Raw genomic sequence first — 19,009 nt, forward strand, 5'->3', positions numbered from 1 at the left:
TTGGAGTTGGTTTTTTTTGTTGTTTTTTTTTTTTTTTTTTTCTTTAACATGCTGTTAAGCATTGTTCGTTTGTACAGCTCCAGTAGTGTACTAAAATAAGGAAATAAGGAAATGCTGTATCGACTTAGTGTTCTCATTTTCTTCATTTGGAATAGAGTGAGGTGATCAAAGGCTATTTGTACTACACTTTTAACATTTTCAAATATTCTAACTGAAGAGCCGAGGAAGCAAGAAAGAGTGATTGTGATATCAAATGAGGGTAAGAAAAAGCAAGATTTAGATCTACTAAAATATAACCGTATTTTGAAATTCTGTTTCTATCAGAATCTTTTATGAACCTTTTGAGATTTATTTGGTTGATCCTGTTAAATTTAAAGTTGTCCTTTTTTTTTCACGCACATCAAATTTCTTTTAAAATTTTCAAAGTAGCCTGTGCGATGTACGAACCATAGTAGTGTCATAGTTTCATGTTGGCTGATGTTATCTCTGCTAGTATAGTCTGAGTCTCAGAGCTTTGCCTTCTTTGCTCATTCATAACCAAAGCCTGGACCTAATCTTGATTGACTTGATTTTGTACACAACTAAAAAACAAAACAAAACAAAACAAAAAAACATGCTTGCAGCTCTATGTAAAGCTCTACTTAAAGTAATAAAGTCCCAGTATAAAAGAAGTCATGACTTCTTTAGTTCTTAAAATATACAACAGAAATTAAAAAATAATAATATATATATACATATAGGATCAAGTTGCCAGACTGTTGCTTGGATTTTTACTTTGTCTAAAACAACTAAAAATTAAATCTTTACTCCCTAAAAAAATATATAATATAACATATGGAATATGTAGCAAATAATAAAGGTAAAATAAAAACTCTAGAAATACAAGTAAATATAAAAATGGAGTGTTTACATGGACTTCAAATGGTAAGGTTTTTGCCTAAATAAAAAGTCCGTAACTAAAAGAGATAATGCGGTCTGTAAAAACTAAAGGTAATTTTCCAAGTCTTAGTTCTACATCTGAATCTGTAGTATTTTGTAAACAAAAGCATGTGTATTTCCTTAGTATTACATGCTTATTTATTGAAATTTTTATTGAAGTATTTATTGAAGTCATGTAATATGTCTGAAGTTTAAAGATTTTTTTTAAAAGAGAATACTTACTACATGGAAAAAAAATAAAAATGCATACATTTACCTCATAGACTTATTTTTTAAATATATATATATTTATTTTTTTAAGGAAAAGAGCATTTTAGAGTATGTAAGAGGATACAAAATAGGTATGATCTTGAATTAAAGCAGCAAGCAGTAGTCACAGTACAGATCGTTGCTATGGTAGTTCAGCAAAATGGTGACTTTGTAGACTATGCTTAATTCTTCTCATATTAATCACTGATCTTTTAGAAATTCTCCCTCCAAAACAAACAAACAAGCAAACAAACAAAAACAGCAACAACAAAACACTTATATTCCCTCTTCACTTTGAAAAGACCTCTTGTTTCAAAGTGTAAGTTAATTAAAAACACTGAAGTCCTGAACTGGAACAAAACATTTTGAATGGAACAAAATAGGTCTTTATATATTTTTGAATTTATATCCTGAATATGATTTTCCACTACCATCTTATTAAAGGTATCTAATGAGATTTTGAAGTTTGTGGTTTGTTTTTTTTGTTTGTTTGTTTGTTTTTGTTTTGTTTTGTTTGTTTTTTCTTTTTTTTTTTTTTTGTGTGTGTTTTTTTTGCTAAACTGATGGAACAGTTCACACAAGTAAATAAAATTGTAAAATTATATATATGTAGATTAAATTAAAACTATACAACTGAAGTGACCTACTGTCTCATAAGTTCAAAATGAGTTGCACAAAAAGTTGCTATTGTGATGAAATCTGACAAAACGCTGTGCTCCTAGCTGTTTTCTGTTTTTACTCATTGTGAGCAAATAGTGAAATATTAACTTGTTCCAAAACCTACTGAAATTAGTTAAAATACTTCTATTGCCTTTGGTGTACCTTTGGATCTTACACCAAAAGGCAATACAGGACTAACCAAAAAGAAGTCCCAAATTCAAATGACATTATCTAAAAGTTCATTTTATGGCATTGGCTCCACATTATCATATCCAGTATTATATAATCTAGCCAGAAGGACATCAGCTCTTGTCCAGAAGCTACCTTTGTGTGGAGTTGATTATGCTGACCGAAAGCCTTTGAAGTCATTTAGACATTTTTGGAAATTTTTCCTAATATATATAGATAGGTTCACATACAACTGTGAAAACTGTTATTCCTGCCTTAGGTTAAACTGCCTCATTTCTTTGTTTTTGACAGCTGTGGTCAATAGATGCTGACCAAAAGCTGTCAAATTTCTTGAGAAATGAAACATTTTTTTTCCTCAGATGAGAAGTAGAGAGTTATTTGTCTTCTGTCCTGGGAAATCCTTCCCATTACTTTGACAGGCTTTAAACAAATTGTTAGCTTTAATTGTTTGAAATAGGACAAATGCACAAACTAAAGTGCCCCTTCTAGGATGAAAGAAGACAATAAAATTAACCAGGATTAGAAATCTGTATAGAAATGGTGTCTCTTTTGCTCTAGTGATTGACTGCAATTCTGTATTTAGGTACCATAGATATTTTGGGTAGATTTAGAGATATGCAATTTTATGAAGGGCGGTATTGGACATCTCACAGGAGGAGGGAAAAAAGAAATCTTTGCTCAACATCATGTGGGAAAGATTGATAATAATATGGAAAAATATATAAGCTAAAGATACTAACTTACAGTGCTTTAAGCTGAAATTCTAACACTTCTACTTTTCCAGCACTTTTGAAGGAATGTGAAAAGAGTAGCTCTTCACGCAGATAAGTTTTGTTTTATTTTGTTTTATTTTATTTAATTTTACATTCTGGTTTCCTAATGGATTTCTGGCTCTGTGTTTGATCTGGAAAGAAATATGATAGACACCTATAAAAAGTATTTCGAGTAACAGCATATCAGATTAACGAGCCCTAGGACATCTGTGGGATCTCTGTAAAAGATGCATATCCAGACCTACATCTTGAGACATTGGAGTGGATTGAATGGGTGAGAAATCTATAGAAATGATTATTACTCCCTCTCTAAAGCTGTTCAGAATCTATCTTGCCCGTGCCTGCCCACCCTGCAGGTTGTGGCAGGAAGAGCCACTGTAATGTTCACAAGGAAAATGTAGCATGGCCTGGAAGAAAGTCTACCTGTTAGCTGCAGATGGTGAAGGATTCTTTTCTCCTTTCTTCTTTTTCAGAGGGTGCATGTGAGGCCTGGTAGGCTCTCAGATAGCAATGTGACTGAGGATAGGTTTAACCCATTCCTTCCAGGCTTTTGTTGAATTAAATACTTGTGGTGGTTTTACTCGGGTGGGTGGCCAAGCACCACCACAGCCGCTCTCTCACTCCCCCTCCTCAAAGAGGAATGGGGAGAAAATACAATGAAAAGTGTTCAAGGGTTGAGATAAGGACAAGGAGATCACACAGTAATTATTGTGACAGGCAAAACAGACTCAGCACAGGGAGACAGTAGGATTTATTGCTAATTACTAACAAGCTAGAGATGTGAGAAACAAAGGAAAGAAACCAAAAGCACCTTTCCCCTCCATCCGCCCTCTTCTACCTCCTCCCCCTGAGCGGCACAGGGGAATGGGGGTTATGGTCAGTCTACAGCGCTTCTTCTCTGCCGCTCCTTTTTGGTTATTCTGGTCCCCTGTGCTGTGGGGTCCCACCCACGGGATGCAGTCCTTGCTGAACTGATCCGGCGTGGGCTTCCCACACGAAGCAGCTCTTCAAGAACTGCTCCAGATATGGGTCCGTACCACGGGGTCCATCCCTCAGGAGAAAACTGCTCCAACCTGGGTCCCCCACGGGCAGCAGCTCCTGCCAGGTCACCTGCTCCTGCGTGGGCTCCTCTCCACGGGCTGCAGCTCCAGCCTGGGGGATCTGCTCCGGCAGGGGCCTTCCACAGGCCGCAGCCTCCATCGGTGCAGGGCCACCTGCTCCACCGTGGTCTCCTCCACGGGCTGCAGCGTGGAACCCTGCTCCACCGTGGTACTCCATGGGCTGCAGGGGGACATCCTGCTTCACCATGGGCCTCACCACAGGCCGCAGGGGACTTCTGCTCCAGTGCCTGGAGCAACTCTCCCCTTCCTTCTTCACTGACTTTGGTGCCTGCAAGGCTGTTCCTCACTCTTCTCACTCTCCCAGCTGCTTTGTGGTGCAGCGTTTTTTGTTTGTTTGTATGTTTTTGTGTTTTGTTTTGTTCTGTTTTTCCCAGTCTTAAATATGCTCTCAAAGAAGCAGAAAACAACATCACTTATTGGCTCGGCAACATGGGGCAGCTTCTAGGTTCTTCTCACAGAAGCCACCCCTAGGGACCCCTGGTACCAAAACCTTGCCACGTAAACCCACTACAGTAGTAAAGTGAGAATAATACTTGAATTAAATTTAAAAGCCCAATCTTGCAAATTCTCACTCATAAAGTTTTTATTTGGTTACATCATTTGTAAACATAAAAACCCTCCTTCCATTTCCTTTGGCTATCTATACTATTTTGGAAAATGTATCCACTCTGGAGAATTGGGCAGTTAAGTGAAGAACATTTTATCATATAAAAAACTCCTCCAATGATAATACATGTAAGGGGCTACAAGAGTTTTTTTAGTTGTTATTATTTTTTTTCTGGAGGGTCAGTACAGAAGAAGAATCTGTCACCAGAAGAACACACTGTTGAGAGATACTTGGTGCCTTGCTTGCCTACTAACCACATATCAGAAACCCATGTCATCTTAATGTATGGTAAATTAATTCAAAGACAAGATGAAGCCTCTATAATTTAGGATTGGTATTTAAAATTGCAAATGTGTTCACATTATGAATGATTTATCCATGAAGCTCATTGGCAAGAGATATATATGAGAAAAGAGTTTTGTGACCATCATAGGGTTGAGGTTTATGAAGATCAGACTTATAGTTTAATTAAATAGAATAAAGTATTTTAATTTCTGTAACTTTGTTGTTTAGGTCATTGGAGTCAGTGATGGATGAGATTTAAGGACTTTACATGCAAGGTCCTAATGGATCTTACAACATTCTCTCTGCCATCTAGAACTTCACATCATCACAGTCAGAATAATGGACTTGTACAAATCATCAGCATGACCTGTAATGTTAACACCAGTAGTTCTGTGTAAGAAAACCTTCATGCATATGTAAAATCAGGATTCTGACTGAGAATAGTTGTGTTTTTATAAAACCCGTAACTGTAAAAATCCTTACCCTGTTCTTAGCGAGGCAGAACTGCCACCATTATAGTAATTAAGGATGGACTGAAGATTGCATGGTGTGGTCCATTTTCTGTAGCACTAACAGGCAAGATCAGCTAATGTGCTATATTAAGTAGTAACCTTCCTTCTGAAGTTCTCAGGGGAAATTCTGTAACAGGTTTATTTTTATGACATCTTTCTGACTGGCATTAGTATTCTTTAGATATACATACATACATGAATACCCTCACACATACATGCTTCTCAAGGACTGTTTGCACAGTTAAGAGAAGCATGTTTATCACCCTAAAGTAGTTGTATTTTCATCTTTTGCATTATTCAAATACTCTGAAAAACTGATTAAATTCTAGAGTTGCAAATATTTCTTTTGTTAATGTGGGAAGTATATCATGGTTTAAAGCATTCTGAGAACCCAAATGCAGTTCTCCACCAGGCATATCTTTTCAGATCTTTATGCAAGTGACTTAGTAAAGGCTAGGCACCAAAAAAAAAAAAAAGGGAAGTTTGAGGAGGTGCGCCTCAGTATTTCTGGCTCGCCCTTATCTGTTTGTTAAACAGGTATAGTAGTACCTCCCTCCTTCAGAGAGGTGTTTTAGATACAGTATAAAGAGTGTGTGATAACAGGATAATGTAACAATGAGGACCCTGCAAGGGCACTTGAAGACAGGTAATAATAAAAATTGCCACAGTTTCCAACATCTACAGCCAGACATTTCTGTGGTAATCTCCTCATCATTTTGTTTCTTACCATGGAGAGGTTACCTACTGTCTTCATAGCATTTTCACACTCCTCCTTAAACATGCAGGATGTATCTGCCCTAGGGATGATAGGATGTGGGATTCAACTCATTACCAATGCCAAATGCAATCAGAAGACAACTTGCTGCTTTAATTTCTGAGGACCTATTCATATAGGTATGGTTGTAGTTAAGGTTATCATGTGATCATTTAGAAAAAAAGGTGAATAGTTGTTTTTCCTCTCGTCTATCTACCCATTGGCAATGAGTAGTTAGGATTAAAAGCTCCATCTAGCCCAAGGCTATAATGAATATTCAGGAAAAATGATTCTGTACGGCTGCTTGGGGAAGTAAAAAGACAAGCAAGCCCTGTTACATTAAAATCTCCTGTGGCTTTGGAATAAACAAGCAATATTTGATTAAGAACAGGAAGACAGAAGACACACTGATATACAACTCATACCAAAAGAGACTTTATATGGTATTAAATTACCAAAAGATTCCTGTGGATGCAAGGCATAAATCAATAATTTCGCTAAGCTTTCATTTAGATGATGTTTGTAGGAAAGGAAAGGAAAGGAAAGGAAAGGAAAGGAAAGGAAAGGAAAGGAAAGGAAAGGAAAGGAAAGGAAAGGAAAGGAAAGGAAAGGAAAGGAAAGGAAAGGAAAGGAAAGGAAAGGAAAGGAAAGGAAAGGAAAGGAAAGATTAAGTACAGCAGACAAGTGAAGGGTGTAGTCAATGGATGTTGAAGTCCATTGAAGCATTTGTTCATTCTTCTGCACTGACACACTCAGCAAAATTATGCTACAGATTCTATAACAATTGCATTGTATCATCATTAATAACAGAAGCTACAAACCTATTATGTGTAATAGAAGATAATTTATAGCAACATGGTAGACTTTGAACTAAAAGCATTAAAATTCTGTACCAAATTAAGCAGAATAATAATTTTAGCTGGTTCATATTATTGATTTTGCAAATGTCAATGCCCATTTAGAAGTGAACTTGCTTTCTAATCACTTCAGCCTTTCTCAAAAGTTGTCTTGTGTGAACTCTACAAATTATTCTCTGTCCAAAGGTAAACTTCTAAGGACTAGTTAAATTGTCTTAGATATGATGGAAATTGGGCTAATATGAATTAGAGATCTCCCAATGAGTTGTTATTTGATGTGGATTAAAATAAGTGTACTTTAAAGTGCTAATGTGAGTTGGAGTAAGAATTTTTATGGCAGCACTGTAAGCACTACGAAGTCAGTATAATGAGTTATGTGGTGCCAACATCCTGAACATTATTATGAAGATTTCTGAGGAGAAGAATTAACATAAAGAATATACAATCCATATCTTCTAGAGGGTCTCATTTCTGCATTGGGCCTCAAGGAAATTCAAAACAGAAATGAAAGTCAAAGACACAACTACTTTCATACTGCCACTGCAATGTTCATACATATTTCATGGAAGCACATGGGCGGGGAGATCACCATTTTTATTGGAATAGCACAGCTAAGTCTCAGGATTTTACTATTCATGTAAAGCACTCTGTCTTTCTAGGGATACAGCCTGTGTTCCTTATGTTTGCATTTAATCGTTGATATAAAATGACAAAAATGGCAAGGGAACATTTCTTGTATGTTCACTAAACTTCAAAGAACCTTGGTGTCCACTGGATTGTTTTAATCTAAACTTCATTTAGGATCATCCCATTTTCATAACAATGCAGCTTTCCAAATTTTTACAATAGCCAAACAGGAGAAAATTATTTTTATATGACAGACTTAATTATCTGAGACAGTGATAAAGGTTTAGTAAATGTAAATAATTGCTGCACTACCGATTAGCCTACACAAAGGTTATCCTCGTACTAAATCTTGTAACAGTTCATTTATGAACCAGATCACACACCATGTTCTACATACATCAGTATTGCAAATTTTAAGATATTTTTTGAAGAGCATTACTAGGAGACAATCAAAAAAAAAAAAAAAAAAGGAAAAAGAAAAAAACGCCAACCCACACCCTAAGAGTTATATTGAAAAAAAAAAGCCATAACATGTGCCAGAATCAAAATGTTAGTACCACTGAGCTGTTTTCAGTGGAAAGGATTGTTGATTACAGTCTAGGTGATACGTATTCCATAAGGGAAGTAAATGCCTATAAATCATGAAAAGCCAATATTAGAAGATTTCTATTTTGCGCTCTAAGTGTGGAGGTTTTGATCTTTCATTTACATTTTGGACATTCCAAGTTATTCTGTGAAATCAGAAGAAAGTCCAGAAATGCAGAATTGCATTCTGATAGCCCTGCAACCTGACTCATCCTTCTTATTCTATCAAGGCATGGTCAGCCAATATTTCAGGATTGTGTTAGTTTATATGATAGCAGTTATTTTCAACATATCTTACACAGAGTGAGTCATTAAAAACAAAAAGTAATTTTAAAAATAAATGGGTAAAGAAACTCTCTGTCATCCAAAATTATATTTTTCCCACTCTGGGAAGGGAACACTTTGTGATATCTTTGTCTTTCTTTATGAACTAACCTTTCTATAATAGATTTGTGGTTACTTGATGTGTCTTAAATAAGCTAGTTAATGAGATGAGGTTTGGTCCTGATGTGTAATTTCACAAAATCACAGTACAACCACTTATAACAAAGTTTTCTATTGCCTTGATATACCTTTTGTTCATATTACTTTTAATTATGTTCTATATTTATCTGACCTATTTGAACAGGATCCAGAGCTGGTACGGAACATCTGTCGCTGGGTTAGACAAGCTGTTCAGATTCCTTTCTTTGCCAAGCTGACCCCAAATGTCACTGATATTGTTAATATTGCGATGGCTGCGCAGGAAGGTAACTGACTCCAGTGCACAAGCTGTACAGATTTACTAATTTGCTGGATGTGGCGGACATAGGACAGTTGCAGAAATAATAACAAATAACAACAGAAACAAATACAAATGCAGTTTATTTGATGTGGTTAAAATAAGTGCAGTGATCAAAGATTTCCTAATTTTGTACATGCTAATATAGCAGTGTATAAAAAGAACCATATTATATTAACATTAACATTAAATCATGTTTTTGTATCTTTTCTCACTCTAATTTCTATCATATTTATATGTTTACCATACCACTGTATCTTCCCCTATTCCTTTGTTTGATAGTAAAAATAATGTGTGTATCCTGAGAAATCAGAAATACATCATTTGAGGGTGTGTGTGTATATATATATATACATATTACTTTTCCTTAGAGCTGAAAAACAGGGTGGTTGAAAATGAATTTGAAAGTATGTGTATTAATTCATCACTTTAAAATGTGGTCATTTTATTTCTGCTGCACTATTCCATCCTCACAGTAAGAAGCAAGACTTATGGGCTGGCAGAGTCAATGCAGAGTTGGTGTCATCAGCTTGGAGGAGGTTACCCCTGTGCTGGGGCACCTCTCAGCGTTGAACAGCCGCTATAGTAGATTCTGTCCCCCACAGCTGAATGGCAGAGATCTGCCTGTCTGCTGGTCTGTGTTTCCCAGGTGCAGCTTACAGCTCTTTCAACTGACGCAGCCTGTCTTGAAGCTAGCATAAAATTTATCAGCCCAGGACTGGTTTTAAGGACCCTTCTGCACATCCCCTTACAGTTTGTTGCTTTCTGTCTTCAGCTGCTTATTTGAATTTCTAGTTATTTCACAGTTTCACAGTTTTTCTGTTGTATTTTTTCCTCTCTTGTTCTTATATGCATTATTTAATAAAAAGTGACTGACCTTTTCTTTCACAGGTGGCGCAGATGGTGTTACAGCCACCAATACAGTGTCAGGACTGATGGGACTGAAAGCAGACGGCACACCTTGGCCAGCAGTTGGTGTAGGACTGAGGACCACATATGGTGGTGTGTCAGGTAGGTGTTGCCCTTTTTGATGCATACTACTTCCTTGGAGGCTTTCAAAACATCAGGAGGTCCTTGTAGTGGGCTAGAATATCATGTCTGCAGTCGCACCGAGTCCTTAAAGCTCACTGCTGGTCAATGTTTCTAATAGTCATGACAGATGGAACAGATTAAGTGTGAAGGCTCTCGTGTTGCCCTTTCCTTAATGGTAAAACGCTGCATCAGAATACTGTGATAGGGTCACTAGAGAGGGAAGGAAATCTCTTCTCTCATGACCCCTGCTTTTCCTCAAATTTTTCATTCTGTCACAATTGTCAGGCCTCACGTTAGACAGAGGCTAATGAAAGGGCATCGTAGGGGGAAATATCAACAATCCAAATGCAGTGTATGTTTCATAGCCCGAACTCCAGCTATCCTGCTGCCTTCTCACTGAATGCCCCTCTTCAAAGTAGACTATTTCATCCTCTTCCCACTGTGGTAAAAATAATAGATAGTGTTAGGTAAATATATGCTTATTTTTGTAGTCTATTCCTTGTGATATATAAGAATATCATATTTATACCATATTTCCAAGTTCTGGTTCACAGTTTAATTCTAAAACCAGCAGCAAAACTTTTACACTCCAGTTCAGTGCCTGTGCACACTAATGAATTAATCTATTGACCCTGTGCACTCTGTTGCTGTGACAACATGAACTTGGCCCTGCAAAGACAATACTGTGAGCTTCTTGACTTTACTGGTATGGAGATTAGTCTCCTTGGTGATAGAGGTAGCAGTAAATATACATAACAGAAGTAATAGCATCCTCCTGATTGAGTCAAACACTATTTTATCAGACCCGCCTCCCACCTCACCCCAAAATCGTAATCAAAGAAGACCAGACAGGGAAAAAAATAAAATAAAAAATGCTTTATTTTATGTGACTAGCATTATCCTTAGAGAACCATGTAGCAAAAGATACCTTTTAAACGAACTTTAATTCAAACAAGTATATTCAGTGGAAAATTGCCTTATTGTCTTAGATAACTGCATGGAATTTGGAATTTTTTAGAGAACACTAAAAGGCAAAGAAGAGAGAATCAGAAAAAATGTTATGCCTATTGCATAATGATTATTTCACAGTGACAGTCCAATAAGATGTTATAATTTTAATATTATGCAAAATGGGAGGAAGAGGGGAACAAGAAGAGAACAGTTACAGCCCATTTCAATTTCTCTAGCCTGCCATGTTGACAGGAAAAGAATAAAGGAGGTCACAGTGGGTGCTGTGCATTAAAAATTAATAAAAGAACTATTGCAGTAGTATTTTATATAAGTAACACCATTCACATTTTCTCATTTAAGTTGCAATTTCTGAATATTCCTTCCTACCATAAGTCTGTCTAATAAAATCTATAAAATGACTGCATTATGAAAAGTGTGTCTCATGTCACAAATTTAAAACATGCATGTAGTGTAAATTACAGTAGCACCTGGATGCTCTGCACTATGGAAAGATCTACCACCATTTTCATGGTTTATAATTCTGTTATAAATGAAACCTAAGGAAAAGTTCTCCATTTCTTTTATTAATATATACGTTTGTGTGCATGTGTAAGTATAGAAATGTATTTTTCTTCCTGAAGTTTTACATGTATCAAAGGAAATAGAAGATGTCATTTTGGGATGCACCATTACCTATGACGCAAATCTGGTTATTTAGAAAATATGAAAACCACTGAAAGCGCTGTCAATTTATTATGTTTTGAAAGAGTATATTGTTGCAGACAAATAAATAAAGGTTTCTTGCTGGTAATTGACATCAGTAGGTCCCAATCCCACAACACACTGCGGAAAAGAAAGCCACAGAGCCAATAAAGTCAATACATGCTGCACACACATTGCAATACTTTCTGCTTGGTGACCAGGGTGTAACAGTATACAAATTTACCCAAGCAGGAAAGCAATTTTAAATCAAGAGATCTAGCATGCTTATGAGAAGGCAAAAAATGGGGGAGCGTTGGCCTTGTCAGATCAAGGGGTAGGCATATGTAGGCCTGAGCTCTGTCCCCGGCTGTGCTGGGCCCAGCCAGTGGCCTGCAGCCAGATGCTTGACCTTTCCCTGTGCTGTTTTCCCTGCCTGCTGAATGGCAGGAACACCACCTACATGCCTACAGGCTTCCCAGTGAGTGCCTCGTGCTCCTCGCACGGAAATCGCTTTTCTGTTTTCATCTACTTAAACTTTCTGTTCTGTTTTGTTCTATTGTATTTTCTGATATAGTCAATGAGTTTTTGTTGTTTTTACAAATAATTTCTCTCGAGATAATTCATTTCTACACAAAAGTCAGTTCTACTACAGAAACAATCTGTTTGGGCCATTTTCTGTGTTTTACCAAAGCACAGCTGGTTTATAATGTTCTCCAGTGCACAGATCTAGAATAGATACAGGGGATAATCAAGCTGTATGTTCCTTTCTGTATTTCTTCCAATTGCACAGATTTTCGCTCTCTTCTGGACTAGAACTGTCTCTTATTTGGCAATAACCTACAGTACAGGAGAGGAAAGTGAGGTGGGTGCCTGTCCTCACAGGACCATGACACTGCTGGTGCTGTGTGGTCTGGGCACAGGGCATAGCGGCCTCCATGTCAGGCAGGCTTCTGGGGTCTGGAAACCCACCTAGGCTTGCAGCTGCTGGTGGCCCTGAGGATCACCCAGCTGCTGAGGAATGGAGTAAGGGAGTATTTTTGGTGCTGGATTGAACCGGATTGGTGTTTTTACTTTGAAGAATGAAAACAGAAGCTGCTGTGTGCAGTGCCCAGCGTCAGCAGCCAGGACACATTTCCCTTGATGTCCTAGAGAGGTGTGCCCTGTGCTGCATGCCCCACCTTCCAGCCGTGGCCCCGAGGGCTGAGGGGGCCCTGTGCTGCAGTGTAGGGGCACACAGTGTGGCAGAAAGGTGGAGGCCACCCTCCTCAGCTCCAAATGTGAAAGTCAACGTTTTGCTCCCTGACATAAGGCAGCAGGCTGCAAGCCAAAGGGCTCTGCTGAAAGCCTGGGGTGGGCTGCCAGCGGCAGGGCCTGGTTTGAGGAAAAAGCTCTGGTGGCCCCGTGTGTGCCTAGGCTGGGCAGCGCTGTTAGGCATGCTATGTGAGACGGATGTTTGTGGAAGCTGGGCCCTTAGAGGACAGCCATTCTTCACCACATTTTTAATTCACTACACTTTAAATTCACTATGGTCACACATCTCTTCATATAGTGCAGGTTATCTTTGGCAGGTGAGTGTAGGCTCACTCCAGTGAGTTTGATGAAGGTTGCTGTCGAAGAGCAAACAATGAAAGTCTGTTAATTCCCTTGCCTAGCAGCAGCCTGACATTTTGACTTGCAGTCTTCCCAACCTACCACTGTTTAAAAATGGGCTCATACACAGCTATGAACTAAAGTTTTTCCATGTGTGCCTTCCACTTGGCCTCTCCCCTCCTCATCTGCTGCGGGTGAAGCAGCTATATGCAGAAAGGTTGCTATTTGTCTTTCTAGCTGAGCGTACCACTGGAAAGGGATTTGCTTTTTAATTCCTTTTAAATTACTAAGTGGCAGGTAGCTTACTATGTTTTTTCCAACATTAATAAAAACAACAACAAAAAAAAAAGTTATTAATTTTTAGCTTCTGAGATGTCTTTGAGAAAAGACTTGTTTTATTATTTTCTTTTTAAGCATCTAAAATATTTTTAAAGTCTTTCAAAGAAGGAGAGACTTAATGAGATTACTTAAAAACCCCATTTAGCTTTGAGTTGTCACAGTCAATGTTTGCTTCCCAGCCAGTGCTCAGGAAGTGACCTTCCTGTTCTGATATAATTTGATCAGCTGAAAATTGCTAAGCTGTGAGAAGCACGGCTGTTTCCTCCATCCTACCCTACTGTTTGGTGGCTGGTTTTGACAGGGAAAATTCCAGTATCCCAGGTGAGTGTTTGGCCACTGGACTGTAGAATTAGTCACTCTCCCTCCTCCACTTCCCTGCAAATATTGAATTATTAATACAAAGTGAAACAGCTCTCACAGGATACACACAAGCAGGAGCAAAGTCTGCTGACCTGCACACATGCCTGATTTGGGAGATCCACATTTAAATCCCTGGTGTGAGCCAGGAAGTCGCACCTGGGTCCCCTCGACTCCAGGTTAATCCTCTGACTATTGAACAGGATAAAATCTTCTGTGTTTTTCTTTACCTTCTACCTCTCTCCCGGTGTCAGAAAATCTTTGCAGGGAAAAAAAAAATCACAGTAATTTTGACAAATCGGTGTTTTTTAAAGAAAATTCTTTTCTAATTGGCACCATAGAGCCTTGGCTGAGCCCAAGGGCTACAGTAGCCTTACTCATTTCTGTGGCCACATCACGTGACAGGACATCGTGGTCAGAGGAGCCCAATGTTCATCCATTTTTTATAGGTTTCCAGGACCTCCCTCTTATTTAAAAGGTGGAAATGTCTCATTGAAGCCCCCTTATTTAAGGAAATAAGCCATTCTGGTGAAAGAAATACACTGCAATTAAGCTTTGGCTCTCCAAATTATGTAACTGTTGTATATGTTTGCAGAATTAGAGGCATAGTTTAATTTCTGTTAAGGAGCTTTTAGAATTGACCCAGCAGCACTTCAGGTTTGAGAATATAGAATATGTCAGATTCTACCCCGTGTTCTTCTTGTATGCATGCAATACAGAGTATTTGTTTCTTAAAAAGGAGGTAATGCTGTTATTTATCCTCACAATGAATAATGTTCTCTGTCTCTGAAAGAGATGTTTTCATCCATATAAATATAAATGATTTTGCAAATGTGTATTTTGTAGGTACTAGAATAAGATGCCAGGCTTCCCAGAGTTGTTAATATACTGTCAGCAGCTACATGCTTCCCTAAGAGTTGTTTCCTATAAACGTATTTTAAAATTAAAAAAAAAAAAAAAAGTTTGTTTCATAAGTGTCGATACTGTTCTTCCGTATTCCAGATGTGTTTTATAAAACACATCACACTGCAGCACTATAGGATACCTATTGCAAGCAGAACAGAGCAGAGCATCTGTTTGAATTTCCATGGCTTTTTGTTCTTCTTTGTCATACGTTTGTTTCATTGGTTTTGTCTGGAAGCGAGATCCTTAGGGGATTTATAAAACAATACATTGGACTTAGCAAAAAACTTAGGTTAAAAGCAAATCTCGCTAGTGTGCACTCACGATGTATCCTTTTAATGCTTTGTTGCTAAAATTTTACAGTATTTTATACTAATAGCTCAAGCACCTCATGCCTATGTGCTGTTACTGCTTTGTCCAGTTTTTCTGTTCTGTAATATTTTGACATTATTTGTGTAAGTATGTGGTATAGCATATTAATATGTGCATGTTTGTGTGTTTTCCAGAACAAGGGAAATTCAAAAAGTTGTGTGTTCTGTCTTCACAGCTGACCACAAGAGATGTCAAAATGAATGTATCTAGATAGCAGATTCAGTCATTAAATGTGGAAATGTATAATTGTTGGGAATCAGCAGAGACAGTTCATATTAGTTCCTTTTGAAGTAAGTTAGTTAGTGGAACTGTCTCTTTTTACCAAAAAACAAACAAACAAACAAACAAACAAAAACCAGCCAGACAGCAATTGTGACTTTTAAGGGAACACTTTGCAGCTGTTATTTCATTAAATTAAAATGTATACATTATATGAATATTTGACATTATTAATACGGGTGTATATTCTAATCTGAAATGTATGAATTATATTCAAAGAGGAAAATTTGAAGTTATAATAATACGAGCTGCCTTTTAATTTTAATTTTATGACACATTATTAAAAGAAAAATGAAAAAAGAGCATTTGTTTTCATAATCACAGTTCTCTCAGTGACTCTTCAGTGTTAATTTTGGTCAATAGAAGTGAATGAAAAGCTGCCCATCACTGGAAATAAAACAAAATGTATATATGCATATGCATTCCTGTTTAGTGTAAATATTTACTGAGAGTTAAAGACTATTTACATTAGCGTATATTTATAAAACAGTGTGGATAGGAGTAAAAAACAAATATATGCCATAGTACAATTTTAATTTTGGTTTATTATTTCTGTTAAATGTAGCTCAGCCATTAAAAGCCCTTATTTGCATATATTATGTCAGGATTCACAAAGAGTCCTCTGTTTTCTGTGTTGTCCTTGCAGCAGTCTGATTTCTCTTAGTGTTCTGCCGTCACTGGTCTGTGCAGAAGAGATCAGAGCCCTAATAATAGATTTTTGACAGGGAGCTCGCCTGCTACCTGCCCTACACAAATCCTCACTGTTCATGTTTGCTTCATGGCAACAAAGCAGACAGAAGGAAAATGCCAAGTGCTGAGTTTGAGGTACAGCCCTGCCATAGCTTGACATTTCAGCGGAATAGCAGTTTATGAGATGCATAATTTTTCATCTGGGACTCAGCTGCCATTTTCATAGAAGCTTGCAGCTCATCGACTGACTGGAAGTAGGGCAAAGGTTTACAGCATAGATCAAGGTCTACATCCTTCCCATAGCTATTTAAAAATAAGTATTATTCTCCAGATAAGGTCAGAGACTAAGGATATTTTCTCCACTTTTAATATTTTTAGCCATTTTCTTTCCACAAAAAAAACATTTTACGCTTCTATCACAGGTGCCATTTGTAGTTGATGAAAAATGATCATAATTGATTTAATTTGCCAAAAGATTAAATGAGTCCTGAAGAAGAATGAAGTATTGGTCTTTACACACAGCTTTTGAACAAAGATGTGTTTTCTCCTCGTACTTTGAAAAAAGCTCATTCCAAGTTTGAACTGAATGAAAAGTCTTTACTCTTGAAATGTAATTGGTTTGTATTTTATTATTGTTATAGATTGCATTTAAATTTTCACTTTTGTGCACATGTACTTGGGAAACAAATGCAGTGTAGGTACATGTAAGTGAGTGTTTAATTTAGAATTACACATCTCTGTGAGCGTCAGTAACAGTTCACCATGTCACAGTCTCATATAGAACAATGGTACAGTACATTGGATTAATTAAAGAAACCTTGCAGAGAACTGAATTCTCAGTATGTCAAGATTTCAATTTTATGTTAAATATTTTCTAAAGGCCAGACCCTTAAATCTCAGGGGTTGTACCAAGCAGTGAGCTGTGAATTTAACCATAGGCTAACTGCTAATGATAAGGAAAAGAGTCCAAGTTGAGGCAGCTGTAATACAGTCATTGGATTAGGCTATCAATCACTCAGTTCCCTGAGGAACAGGCAAAGACGACAAAACAGTGAAAAGGGAAATTAGGAAGGGAGGGCATGACTAGAATGAGATTCTTCACCAAATGTATCTGTTAGTTGGCTGAATCCCCCAAGCATCAGACAGAAATGTCCAGCATTGCTCTCAGACTAAAAGCCAAGCATTTGTTTCAAACTCCTAGAAAACCATCAAATCATCATTAACTGTTTCTAGTCTCTGAAATGCAACCAGGTGTATTCTGCAGTTTCAATAGCCTGTAATTTGATTAATCTTTAAACCACTGTTGTTGAGTACTCTGGATTTGCTTTTTTACATCCTGTTTCATATATAATATGTCCATTTGGAATTACTCATTTCCAAAAAGTTTTTTTTTTTTTTTTTTTAATATATATATATATATATATATATATATATACACACATACATGAATCGATAACCATTAGGCAATCAAGTCTTACTAATGTCAGACAATGATTCAGATAAAACCAGAAATTCTATTCAGATGTAATATGGTATTAAAAAAAAAGACTGTGGCCTAGCTTGTCCTAGCGCGGGTGAAAGAATGTATGGTTTTAATCTGCCTGCAGCTAGATAAATGGGAAATCAGTTCATATAATCATGCAGATTGACATGGTTAAGTAAAGGGTGCTCGTGTAGTTAGCGACTTAGAGACATAGTCTGATTAACAAAGAATGGGAATGAATTGATGAAGAAAGAGAAAAGCGACAGCATTTTAAAGCAGGCTGATAGTACAGGGGCCTGTATTTAAACTTGTTTGCAGTAATGTGCAGCAATGAATGTACCATATGTACACTACAACCTGGTGAGGACTGCTAATATCAACAAGATTGAACCCGTTGACATTGTCCTTTGTCAGCACTGGTTGATGGTCTTTCCGTGTCTGTCAGGTCTGTGCGTGTATGCGTCTCTTTCTTTTATGATCACCTCTTTCAATTTTAAGCAAATGCACACGAAAAAATCTCAGGATATTTTTGTGTCATATATTTAGGAGATTACTGTGTTGGAACAACAACAACAAATACATGTATATATATATTTCTATCATTAAAAACTTATTACAATTCATTTTGGAGGTCATTTAAGTAACACGTGACCGTGGGCTAGAGCACAAGAAGATAATTTTAGGTGGCAGTGTTCAAGTTGACCCGCAGGTCTGCAGAGCTTTGTTGCAGTGTTACATGGATTCAAACTTGCATACGGATTATGAGACTTTAGTGAGCTTCAGTATAGGTGACAGAAGGAAAGAGCTGAGAAATGAAATGGGTTCCAAATTTATGTGAACATACGTCGGTGTTACAGGTTCCCTGCTGTTGATTGAATGGGGCCCATAATTGTCTTTTCTGCTACTTTATACTCCCTATCCAAGTCAGCAGCAGGGTTGATATGGTTGAAAAATAAAGATTTTGCAATACGCTTAACATCAAAATATGAGCCAACAAATAAATAGAAAATGACTTCTTATTTAACATCTGTTAACATGAAGCTTCATGCTGTTCTTTCTTCTCTTCTGTGGGACAGCTGTGCTTGCAGGACAGGCCAACTGGCTGCTGTCTTCCACCCTCAGCCTCAGGATACCACCACCGCTCTCAGGATACCCCAACTTCTGTAGCTCAGTACCTCTGGTAACCTCAGTGTCTGAGGCATCTCTGTCAGGATATTGGGACTCCCACTCTTCTTGCTATCTATAAAACACAACTGGTGTTTTACAGAAATGGAAGTGGCTTGAAGAGAAGGCTTCAGTTACATGAAACTGCACTAAGCAGCATAGGTTGCTTAGGTTAACCCAGTTGCAGGATACTTTGACAATCAGATAC

General features: G+C 37.5%; 1 protein-coding gene across 1 annotated transcript in view; it reads left to right on the forward strand.

The window, feature by feature from the left end:
* DPYD (dihydropyrimidine dehydrogenase) overlaps positions 1-19,009 on the forward strand; it is a 340,058-nt gene that overhangs the window by 243,403 nt on the left and 77,646 nt on the right. Inside the window, exons 17-18 of the mRNA XM_084290947.1 lie at positions 8,787-8,907; positions 9,831-9,950. Coding sequence (XP_084147073.1) covers positions 8,787-8,907; positions 9,831-9,950 — 241 coding nt within the window. The remainder of the gene's footprint in view (positions 1-8,786; positions 8,908-9,830; positions 9,951-19,009) is intronic.

This window comes from Netta rufina, assembly GCF_964035555.1.
Source record: "Netta rufina genome assembly, chromosome: 8".
NCBI lineage: Eukaryota > Metazoa > Chordata > Aves > Anseriformes > Anatidae > Netta > Netta rufina.